Genomic DNA, 12,901 nt, shown 5'->3' on the forward strand with positions numbered 1-12,901 from the left:
TTAAATCGTAATTTTAACTCTAAATTTTTAACTAAGTGATATTTGACTTATTGCACAATACTATTGTTTGTTATGTATTAGAGAAATAATTATTTACATATTTTTATATAATAATTTAAAATTTTAATACAAGTATAGTTTTATCACACAAAAAATAGGAATATATTGGATTGATGAGTGTGTATCATTACAAGGTCAAAAGTTAAAATTAAATTTAATATGAGAAATTGTTTTTATTCATAATTTAGAATGCTAAGCTTTTATTTTCGATAAAAACTTAGTTTTGATAGAGTTAAATTTTATCATGAAAAAAAAATAGTAGTAGTAAGAATAAGCCTTTGACCATTTCAAAATAATCATTATTTGCTAGTATTACATTTCATATAATTTATTTAAATTAATTAGAGATATTAGTTAGTTAGACTGATACAGACAATTAGTATAGTTATTGTTATACTTCTGTACATATATATACTTTACTTTTAAGCAAATATTAATAATAAATTCACAATTTTTTTTTATTTTGCATCTTAATATGGTATCAGATGAGAATTTTTTACGTTTTTGTCCTTTTTTTTTCTCTTTGGTAATCTTTTTTGAGAAAATTTTTCTTAATTTTCTCATCACTATCCTCTCTCGTTCTCCTTATGAACATTATAATCATTTAGATTTCTCTTTTTTCCTCAATCGATTCTTTCGATTCTTTTTATTCTTTCGCTCCTACTAATACTTCTTCTAATTCTTCGATCTCTTTTTGACTAATTTCTAAGGAACGATGTCGACCCCTTTAAATGAGGTTCCGTCACAAGCGGTTTTTTCGGCTTCGATGCTACGCTCGTCAATTTCTGACGCTTATATGTAACACCCTAATTACCCTAAACCTTACCTCTAGCCGTAAAGTAAAGGTTAATCAAAGGTTACGACAATTCTAAGGCTTATACATATTTATATAGAAAGAAATAATATATTCTAGAATCCCAATGAAGGATTAAGCTCAAAAATAGAATTACAAAAGCGCGAAACGTTCACACAAAACTAACGCATAAGATACAGGGTATAGATGCAAAAGAATAAAACACATATAGATATAAGAGTATAATAATCATAGGAAACTAGACACAGCTTGCGGAGTTTAAGCCGACTAGTTAAGACCAGAAAAATACAGAATTTTAGAGTTAAAACAGCTTATACAACTTAGCTCTCAAGTAAGTCTCTAAGGCCATAAAGTCTAAAACAAAAGGGTGAGAGGAAGTACAATAACAAAATAAAACAGAAATAAACCAGGAAGAAACCATACTCCGCTCTGCCACCATGTCCGCAATTTCACCGAGGTGAATTACGACCTGCATCTAAAAAATAACAACAAAGTATGGAATGAGAACCGGAGGTTCTCAGTATGATAACAGTGCCCAATATGTAATATATAAGGCTCCGGGACGCCGAAGGCAATCCTAGAACTTCACATCGAATACGAATATTCAATCTTAGAATAAAATAAATAAATAAATAAATAAAGAACTTAAACCATAAACAAGGTTATCTAAACTTAGGGAAATTCTAACTAATACTAATCACACCGCTGTATCCCACAGCCTTCACCAACTAAACCTCTGTGCGATCCCATCGCCACCACCTACCTAACCTCCTCAGCACCAGACAATCACAATTAACGCAAACAAGTAATACACAAGTAATAATCATATATCACAATTAATTCAAGAAGCAAGTAGACATAGTATACAATTAGGCAAACTCAAGTAATCAAAGCAAGCAAGCACATAGAAGATGCATATGATGACTATCCTATTTGGCTCGTGATATCACTTGTCGGTCTATAAATGCCAACCCGACACATCCTTTCGGATGTCGCCTTTCTGCCACGTCCGAGGATATAGCGCCTGGCACGCTTTTGTTTCGAGGATATAGTGCCTGGCACACTTGCATACTCATTCCGAGGATATAGTGCCTGTCACACTCTTGCGGCAGAGAAGGAAAACAACAACAACATCTATTTCATCATAAATCATTCCAAGGATATAGTGCTTGGCACACTTTCCACATCCAACAAGTCCATCGACCTCAAAGCATTACCAATCATCACCATTTCTCATCTCAATCCAATTTCAATTATCAATTCTCAACATTCCAAGGATATAGTGCTTGGCACACTCTCCTTCAAACACTATCACTCCAATGATATAGTGCCTGACACACTCTCCACATAATTCAATAATTTCATCATTCTTTTCCAAGTTATCAACTTATCACAACCATCATCAATTCATAATTTTCCATTCTGAACTCATTAGTTCATCAGTTTTCTCAATTCGTTGTTAGTAATCACCAAGTTCACTACTCATCCTTCTCTCTCAACCAAACTCATCCTCAATACACCAGAACCTAAGCCTCCGTTTGCTAACTTTTCAAAGTAAAACCTAAATTAAATCTCCTAGGGCCTTTCCCATGCTTTGATACTCGAAAATAAGCCAAAGAATCTTAAATAGGTGTCACAGATGTATACAACTTGTTGGGAAGGTGAAACAGTTTAAAAACAAGGTTTAAGTTGTAAAACAGGGCGTGTGCGTGAGCACAGGCCAAGAGGATTTTTCAAATGTGTGCATACGCATAGGGGTGTGCATACGCACAAGTACCAAATGTTACAATTCTGTTCGCTTGCACAAGCAGTGCTAGCGCCCCCAACAGATTGCCTTCCCCAACGTGTGCGTGCACACAGGAATGTGCATGCGCACATGTTGTAAATCATCATTGGTTGTGTGTGCGCACATGCTGTGCTAGCGCTGCCAACAGCAAGCCTTCCCCTGTGTGTGCGTACGCACAAGGCTGTGCATGCGCACAGGTATCGAAAAATCACATGGGTGTGCGTGCGCACAAGACTGTGCGTGCGCACATACCAGAAATCACAAAATTCTGCAACATTGCAGAATTTTAGATTTTGACACCAAATTTTGAATGATCATAACTTCCTCTAAAAAAATCCAAATTTTTCAAACTTTATATCAATTTGAAGACCTTTCAATGAACTTTAATTCTAAATAAGTTTCATTAAGTTTTGAAAACTGATGCACAAGTTATGACCCTTCAAATTTCACTAAAAATCAGTTTTTACCAAAATCCACCAATGGCTCAATTCCTTGCAATATATAACCAAAACCAAAACAAACCATTCCAAACTCCAAATTATATAACTTACCCTTTTTGTCACATTCCAGCATTCATACCAGAGTTTCCTTCACATTTCTATATTCTCAACCTCAATCATCAAATATATATAACATTATAAACAATCCTCCATCAACACATTCCTCAATCATCATAAAGACTCATAACTCTACTCATTCACCAATAACATTCTCATTAATCATCTTTAATTTATCATCAACAATACCAACAACTCTCATCAACAACAATAAATCTCACATTCATCATCAATCTTCATAATCATTAAAATACCAACAATCGTCATCAAATCATATAATCATTATCATTATTATTCCAATTCCCTCCACACAACACCACTACAACATCAAACAATCCACATCAACAACACCAATCATCAAATTTCTCATCAACATCATAATCAAACTCTAACACATACAACTCATAAAAATCTTCATCACAACTCACATGCCACATACATAATTCAATCCACCATTTATTTAATTCAATCCTATCTTAAGGTCAACTAGCCTAAGTGTTCAGAAACATTACATATTATATAAAGAAAATCGAAACCATACCTTAGCCGATTCCCAAACGCACCAAACACCAAAACGAAGCCACCAAACTTGATCCAAAGCCTCAACCAACTCCAACAAACACCAAAACTCAATCTAACATCACATAACATACAAACATCAAACCTATGGTTTACAAAAACAACTAAACACAAGGATTTAGTAAAATCTTACCTTATCAAACGAGATTAAGAGTAAAATCCAATAATTATCCGCTACTAGAGATCACCTAAATAAGCAAAATCACAAAATCCACTCAAAAACCAACCCCCCCAAAACGTAGAAGTTAGGGCAGAAAACTGGGAAGTGAGTTTCAAGATATTATCAGATTTTCTTAGATAAAAAGGAAGAGCTCGTTAATAGCTTCGTGTGGCCATAATCGGCTCGTCAATCAGAGTTCCGTAGCTCAAGTTATGGCTCCCGGAAGGTGGTGATGAATAGTAACATCACCCTCTTCTCCTCTCTTCTCTGTGTTGCACCCCCTTTCTTATTTTGGGGTGGAAATGAGCTGAAAGCTCATTAAACATGTATATATATATGTTGGGTCTTGGGCCCAGTTTTGGCCCGGTCCAACTCATTAGTATTTTTAGGTCCGTTTGGCTCACTTTGGGTCAAAACCTTTAAGATTAGCGCCCGGTTTTCAATTCTAAATTATATTTATTCTTTCAAAATAATAAATCAATTTTCAAAATTTTATTTTCCAAAATATGCGGTACTGGACAGACTAAAGTCAGTACTGCCAGCTTAAGCGCCAGTACGCACTTTTACAAAAACTTTTCGAAGAAGGTCCATTTTCCAACTCAGAAAAATTCATTGAAATCAAATTTCACCTTTTTATTTTCAAATTAAAACTTCTAAATTTTGAATCTATTCCGAACACTAAAAACTTATTATTTTATCAAAATAGTTTTACGTAAAAACTTCCGGTTCTTACATTATACACTTCCTTTAAGTGATCACCCAGGGCTCATACTGGTGTCTCAACCACTTCAAGAAGACAACTATGCTTATTGGTGCCGATCGATGCATCTTGCACTCAATGGAAATCACAAAATCGGGTTCATTGATGTCTCTCTACCAAAACCAGACCCCATTCTTGATCCAGTGCTTGCAGAACACATGGCAATACACCAACGATATCATCATTACTTGGTTGTTAAATTCGATTTCAAAAGATATCACAACAAGTGTGATTTACGTTGGCTCAGCTGCACTTTTATGGCAAGATCTGGAAGCTAGATTCTCCCAGAGCAACGCGCCTCAAATCTTTAAGTTAAAGAAATTACTGATGATGCTGACTCAAAGATCTCTCACTGTCTCACAATACTTCACAAAGCTGAAGATTCTTTGGAAAGAACTCAACACCTTTAAACCTCTTATTGCCTGTTCTTGCGGTGGAGTGAAGGTCATCCAAGCGTATCTCGATCAAGAGTACATCATGTTGTTCCTCATGGGCTTGAATGACAACTTGCCAAATGTGAAGAGCCAAATTCTGCTCTCAGATCCCCTACCTCCAATTGAAAAAATTTTCTCGCTAGTGCTGTAAGAGGAGAAACAACAAACACTCACTTCATTTCAACCACATCAACACATGGCTTTTGCTGTGAAGCAAGCTCCAAGACTCATGACAAATTCTGGATCTAAGATGAAAGGCAAGAAAAATTGTCCTTAATGTCCACACTGTGCCTATGTTGGCCACACAGAAGAAAAGTACTACAAATTGCATGGCTACCTACCCGGCTACTTACAAAGCAGGAATACTCGCCAAGTCGCTCAGGTAAATCATGTCGACAAGATCGAGCCAACCCAAGAAAAATCAAGACTCCCTGCCAAGCAATGAATTCTCACTTACAGCATCATAATACAATCAATTAATGGCATTGCTTCAGACTCAGCAAGCAATGTAAGCCATAGAACTTGAAATCTATGCAGGTGAAATATTTTCTTCATGTAGGCAGTGTCTAGCTCCTGGATCATTGATTCAGAGGCAACCACACACATAACCAACACTTTTACTGCTCTAAACAACCCACAACCATTACTAAATCATTTTATAGCCTTACCAGATCAAACTAGAATTAAGGCCTTAGCCACGGGCAATGTCATTCTTAGCCTCTATCTAACTCTCTACAATGTCATTTTTATTCCTTTTTTTTTCGAGTGAATTTTATTCTTGTAAGTTCTTTACTAAAATCGTCTTCTTGCATGGTTACCTTTTTTACCTCTCTTTCATTATACAGGACAAGATCTCCAAGAAGGTGATTGGCAAAGGTGATGAGTTAGATGATTTGTTTGTCTGCAATCATCTTCCATAGCACCTTCCACACACATCATTGGTTCTTGTCATCAAGTGTCCTTTGTTAGTAGTGATGTTTGACATGCTTGTTTGGGTCACACATTTGAAAAGATTTTGAATAAATTGAGTCATGTTTTGTCATTAAAACCCATCAAATACAATCATTCAAATTGTCATGTTTGTCCTTTAGCAAAACTTAAGGTCTTTCTTTCCGGTCACAAAATAATTTCTGTAGTAATGTCTTTGAATTGATTCATTGTGATATTTAGGGCCTTTATCGTGCTTCCACATACAATAATATGAGATATTTCCTCACAATTGTGGATAATCATTCAAGATTTACTTGGACTTATCCTTTGAAACAAAAATCCGATGCTACTAATATTATTATGAATTTTGTTAACATGGTTGAAACTCAATTTAGTGTTAAAGTAAAACAGATTCGATCTGACAATACCAACAAACTATTACTCACTGATTTTCTCCAGTCGAAGGGTATAATTCACCAATTTTCATGTGTAGAGAGACCCAAGCAGAATTCGATTGTAGAAAGAAAGCATCAACACTTGCTTAATGTTGCAAGAGCCCTCTTTTTTCAGTTCAAGGCACCCATCGAATTTTGGGGAGAACGTATTCTTACTGCTACCTTTTTGGTGAATAAGTTGCCTAGTCCAGCCCTGCAGCACACTTCACCATATGAGAAATTATTCCTCAAGCAACAAGATTATCATGCACTACAAGTTTTCGGGTGTCTGGTTCATGCATCTATGTTATTATCTCAGAGGAACAAATTCTCTACAAAGGTTGTAAAAGCAATTTTTGTTGAATATCTTTCAGGGTATAAAGGATACAAATTATATGATTTAAAGGTAAAGAATTTCTTCATATCCAGAGATGTCACATTCAATGAAAGTGTATTTTCCTTCAGTGAGCTACTAGCTGATTAGTTCCCTTTCGTGGATAATTTCCCAGATGTGGTGATGCCTATAGTGCTTCAAGACACTTTTCTTTATGGCTCAGCACCAATTCAGCAATCCTTAGCCAATACTTTTGACCTTCATTACCCAGCAATATCTTTAACACCTAATTACAATCATGATATTATCCCTGAACCTCAACCATCTCAACCTATCCTTAGAAGATCTACTAGACTAACTAAACCTCCACAATATCTTCATGATTATCAATGCCACAATGTTGTCACCATAACCAATTCCAAACATTTGACCAAATCATACATGAATTTTGTAGCCAATGTAAATACCATACCTGAACCTGCTTTCTACCACCAAGCTGGGAAATACCCAGAATGGCGACAAGCCATGAATGAAGAGCTTTGGGCGATGGAAGAAACACATGGACCTTGGCACCTCTACCGCAAGGGAAACACACCATAGGTTGCAGATGGGTATACAAGGTAAAGTGTAATGCTGATGGATCAGTGGAGAGATACAAGACGAGGTTAGTTGCAAAGAGATATATGCAACAAGCTGGGACATATTACAAAGATACCTTTTCTCCAGTAGACTATTTGGGTTCTTCTATGACTAGCAACCATCAATAATTAGCTTTTGTTGCAAATAGACGTGAATAATACGTTCCTTAATGGTGTCCTCTTTGAGGAAGTATATGTGGATTTGCCTCTGGGATACAAGACCAATGAGTCGAATCTTGTGTGTAAATTGAATAAGTTCATCTATGGCCTGAAGCAAGCATCCAGACAATTGTTCTTTAAATTCTTCTCAACATTATTGAGCCACAATTTCAAACAATCTAAGAGAGACTACTCCCTTTTCACCTTTGGCACAGGTGACATCATAGTCTACTTACTTGTATATGTGGACGACATTATCTTGGCAAGCTCCTCCAAGAAAATGATGTGCAAGGTGCAACACTTATTAAAATTTATGTTCAAACTCAAGGTTTTACGTGATTTAAAATACTTACTGGGGCTGGAACTTGCAAGATCACCTAAAAGCATTGTCCTTAGTCAAAGAAAGTACACCTTGAGCATATTGAAAAGCACCAACTTTGTTGATGCTAAGCTGAGTTCCTTACCTGTGGAGACAAATCTGAGGATGAGCGTCTCTGATGGGGACCCATTGCATGATCCTTCCACTTATAGGCGTATAATTGGAAGGCTAATGTACCTTACAATATCACGTCCTGATATCACATACGCTGTCTTCACATTAAGTCAATTTCTATCCAAACCAACCACCACTCACCTTACTGCTCTCCATCACTAACTGAGGTACTTAAAAAGAACTGCGAGACAAGGCCTTCTCTTCTCTGCCAAGTCAAAACTACGACTTATGGCATACGCTAACGCTGATTGGGCAGGTTGCCCGGACACTAGAAGAAGTGTCACTCGTTACTGCGTTTTCATTGGTGATTCCCTTATCTCTTGGAGATCAAAGAAGCAACACACTGTCTCAAGGTCTTTTGCTGAATTTTAATACCGGGCCATGGTAGCAGTGGCAGCTGAATTAACCTAGTTGAGAAGCCTTCTCTCTGACTTTCAGGTTAACATTCCATTTTCTATGCTCTTTTGCGACTCACAGTCAGCCATCCACATTGCCATGAACCCCACATTTCATGAGAGAACGAAGCATATCGAGATCAATTTTCACTTTGTTTCAGAGCGAGTGGTGGCAGGATTCCTAAATCTCATTCATGTTCGGACAAAACACCAATTAGCTGATGTGTTTACTAAGTCTGTAACTCTAGCTCAGTTCAATAATTTCATTTCCAAGTTTGACATGATAAATATTTATCTGCCAACTTGAGAAAGGGGGAGGGGATAACACCTCATATGATTTATTTAAGCTAATTAGAGATATTAGTTAATTAGATATAGCTACTGCCATACTCCTATATATATATATATATATATATATATATATTACTTGTAAGCAAATAATAGTAATGAATTCATAAATCTTCTTCACTTTGCATCCCAATAACTAGCTAGTGAAAATGATTGAAAATTAAGTTCAAACTTTGTAAGTAGTTGTGGTAATCAAAACAAAAATAACATAGGAATTGAATATGCCAAATCTTCTAGTGTTACTTCTAATCCTTGTTGATTGCTTATTGTGCACAAATTCAAAAAATATACAAGAAAAATGGCATATAACCTAAAAAAAATAAATTCAAAATCAAATTTATAGGAACAAAACCTAAGATCTTAAGACCTAATAATGCAGTAGCACTAGAATCTCAATTAACAACACCAACTTTAAAGATTGAACCTCAAGTTTCAAATCTCCTAAAATTAATTAAAAATTTCTTTACATAGTTCCTTTTTTCTCACTTATTGAATTTTGATAAGTCAAAATCAAATAAGAGAACATTTTTGTTGAGTCAAGAATTTATTTGGTACCTTATGATGACAAATATAATTAACTATTTTCTATTATAACTAACCATTATGATAAACATTATAAGAATCAATCAAAGATGATATCAAGCCAAGTTAGGAAAAAATATGCACTATTAAGACAACAAAAAATGCATTTCAAAATCAGATCATATTCATAAAGAGTTGTTGCATTCAAACTTCAGGAACAAAGAAGGAAAGATCTTCTCCTTAATGCCAACAGTCATAAGTATAATTGGTGCAATGACTAGTTTTGTGAAAAAGAAAATTATATCAATCTTAAAGAAGAGTCTATCAATCTCTAAGAAGAATGAAGACAAGAAATAAGGTAACCATCGAAGTAAAATCCGATTTGATACACATGCCTATTCCTTTATTTGTCATATTGAGTGTATCCTTGTTCTCTTGTGGCTAGAATTAAGATCAATTTGAAGATAAAAAAGACAAAGAGAGGAGTTCATACAAGAGCCAAAATTCAATCATTGTTTGAGTGTTTGTATTTAAAAGTATGCTGGTTAGAGTACACTTGGTTTCACTTAACTAGGTTGGGTTAGCACTTAGGTGATTTACTAAGTTTGGAATAGCTTAAGTGGTTTATAAGAGTGTGAGTCTCTTAGAATTGGTAACTGTAATCTATCTTGATTATAGTAAAAATTTCACTATTGTTATGGTAGAGATTGGATGTAGGTCATCGTGGCCGACCCAGGATATATCAAGGCATCACTCTTTTCCTTCTTTCTTTTTTTTTCACTGTTTTAATTTTGTTTTGCACTTACGAGACAAAATCAGAAATAATCTCCTAAAACCAGATTTCTGCATAACTTGTTTATTCAAGTCTAAAAGTGGTTCCTTGATTCAACCCTCTTCTCAACTCACTTAGAACCTTCAATTGGTATCAGAGCTTAGGCTAATCAGAGGACAAATTTTAAATTTAAATCAAATTTGATCTAATTTAATAAGATCACGTATGATTTAAATTGGTTATCATATCTTTAGGATGTTAAATTTAAATCGATCTAATCTAATTCAATAAGATCATATCTGAGTTATCTTATCTTTAGGAGATTTAAATTAAGTTATTTTATCTTTTAAGCTGATTTGTTAGGAGTCTATTTAAATATTCATTGTGACTCATTCTAATAAACTTTTGATGAATAAAAATTCTTTAGTTGCTTTATGTACGTTTTTTTATGTATGATCAAGTGAGGTGAGTGATTTTCTTTGCTTGTTGCATAAAAAAATTGAAGGATCCAATCTTAGGTAATTCTTAGTGTTAGTTCTTTTAATTTTTTAACATTCTGATCTAGGATGTCAATGATAGGTTCTTTGAAGGTCTAGTATAAAAGCTCTTTCAGTGACCTAGGTTGCTAAAAACATATTTTTTAAAAGTCTAGTAGAAAAATCTTTATCTATATTTTTGTGTTTTCGTTGTGTCTTTTCTAGTCTTTTTAATTTCATCCCTATTTTCTTTATTAGCCATCCCCTTTTATTCCTCTTCCTTCTTTTTGCAATCCCTCATTCTTTTTATTATTTCTCTTCTCTGTGTGAGTGCGGAAGTATGTAGCGGCTAAGAAATGTATGAGAAAGTGTATTTAGAATTGGGTTTACTGAGTGTAGTAGTAGTATTAGGTTTAAGGATATTTTTAAAATTTTGCAATTACTCACTTTTTGCCACGATTTTTAAAAATTTCTATATCGTTAAAGAAAATAGCCACACTTATAAAGCGTAATAATTTAAACATAAAAATTGGTTATGCTTTAAAAATGTGTATAATATTTTATCGTTACGTTTTCCAAACATAACACCAAAAGTGTGGCAAAATTTTAAAATAATTGCCGTTGTCATCAAAAAATGTGGTGGTAAATAATTTAGGTCACATTTTTTATGTGTGGCTAAAAAATAGGAGTGACGACCGGACTTTTTTTTTTTTTTTTTGGTAGTGTATACCATGTATGCGTTTATAGAAGAACTTAAGAAGCAAAAAACTAATTTTATTAGGAGATACTTTAAAAAATAATTATTAAATGCAATGAAAATTTGCATGTACTTGTAGAATAAAATTTATTTTGTATATATATATAAAAGTTACAAGCTATGTATATGAAAATGGTAGCGTTTTATATATATTCATATGATAGATCACGTAGATTTTTAAAGTGGTGTATATATCAAGATTTTGAAAATTAGATCGTTCAGAATTGTTATGTAAAAAATCGGTTAAAAAATTCGCTAAATTGGTGGTTAATTAAAAAATTGGACGAACTGGCTAATTTTTTTTAGAGTTAAATTTTGTAATTTACCTAAAAAATTGCGTCATTTTGACGCTAAAAAAGAAAAAGAAAAAGAAAACCTACCGACTCAATCCTAATTCCCAAATCCAATCTTAAACGCACGTATAACCCCTCTTCCTTCTGAAATCATTCTCTCTCTCCCAGCCGTCTCCCAGCTTTGCTATTCTCCTACCTAGCCGCCGCATTCCTCTCGTCCGTTTTCGCTTTTCTTGCTCACCTTCGTTGCCGTCGCAATTGTTGCCTTCCAGCCACTTTGTAGGCGTTGTCGTCGCTGTTACCTTGCTATCGACTCCTCCCTTTCAGAGGCCTTGCAATCACCGACGTTGCCTCTTAGACCACAGTTCGAAAAGTAGAAAAGGGTGCTAATTAAGTTTTAATATTATTTATTTAGAGTATGGTTTGTTTCTCTGGAATTATTAATGTTATAGAGATTTGATTGTTGTTCAAGCACAAAGAAAAAGATAAAAGAGTGAACATTAGTTCTATTTTACAATCAATTCATTTTTTCCAGGTTTTGAAATCAGTTTGAAGGAAAGTTTTGAATGGGTGCGTAGTTGTTTTTAGCCGTATCTTCCATGGAGCATTACCACCAGTCCAGAAAATGGCTGAGCAGTTGGGAACCACTTGTTTAATGGAACTTGACCCCTCCGTGACACATGTACTTGCTACTAATGCCGGAGCTAAGAAGGCCTGTGGGCAGTGAAAGAGAAGAAGCTTTTGGTTCATCCGCGATGGATAGAGACTGCAAATTATTTTTGGAAAAAGCAACCGAAGAAAACTTCGTCCTCAAGAAAAAACAGTAGTAACTAGTAATTTTTCTTGTAGCATCACACACTTTGTTGTGTTTATCTACTTTAGGTTTGTAATTTGATGCTTGAAGTTATTTATGAATTTTTGTTGATAAATTATGAACAATTTATTATGTAAAATTATAAGAGTTTAAATTTTATTAGATTAAAAATTATTAAATTTAAATATTTAAAATTATATATTAAATTTTAATAATTTTATTTAATATTTAATTAAATCAGTTAAATTTTAATTAAATTCTGATTGGATCATTAAACCAATAAACCAATCGTCTTAACGGTTTATTAATCAGTCCAATTTTTACAACTCTATTTTATATAATACATTTTATGGTCAAATTTTTACTCATTAAAATTCGAATTTTAA

General features: G+C 34.2%; 1 protein-coding gene and 1 long non-coding RNA gene across 2 annotated transcripts; both read left to right on the forward strand.

Moving 5' to 3' along the window:
• The first annotated feature begins 4,758 nt into the window (after window positions 1–4,758).
• Window positions 4,759–5,301, forward strand: LOC148554104 (uncharacterized). The gene has a single exon (XM_088494989.1). It carries the CDS (start codon window positions 4,759–4,761, stop codon window positions 5,299–5,301), a length of 543 nt encoding a protein of 180 aa, XP_088351115.1.
• A 6,483-nt stretch (window positions 5,302–11,784) lies between these two features.
• LOC110264352 (uncharacterized) lies at window positions 11,785–12,640 on the forward strand. Its single transcript, XR_002350421.2, has 2 exons — window positions 11,785–12,084; window positions 12,237–12,640. It is a non-coding gene; the product is annotated as an uncharacterized LOC110264352 (long non-coding RNA).
• Window positions 12,641–12,901: the final 261 nt, after the last annotated feature.

The sequence above is a fragment of the Arachis ipaensis genome, chromosome B7 (genome assembly GCF_059453495.1).
Source record: "Arachis ipaensis isolate K30076 ecotype BB chromosome B7, ASM5945349v1, whole genome shotgun sequence".
Lineage (NCBI taxonomy): Eukaryota > Viridiplantae > Streptophyta > Magnoliopsida > Fabales > Fabaceae > Arachis > Arachis ipaensis.

Coding starts and splice junctions, on each gene's coding strand:
- LOC148554104 (XM_088494989.1), top strand. CDS start 4,759: ATGCTTATTGGTGCCGATCGATGCATCTTGCACTCAATGGAAATCACA.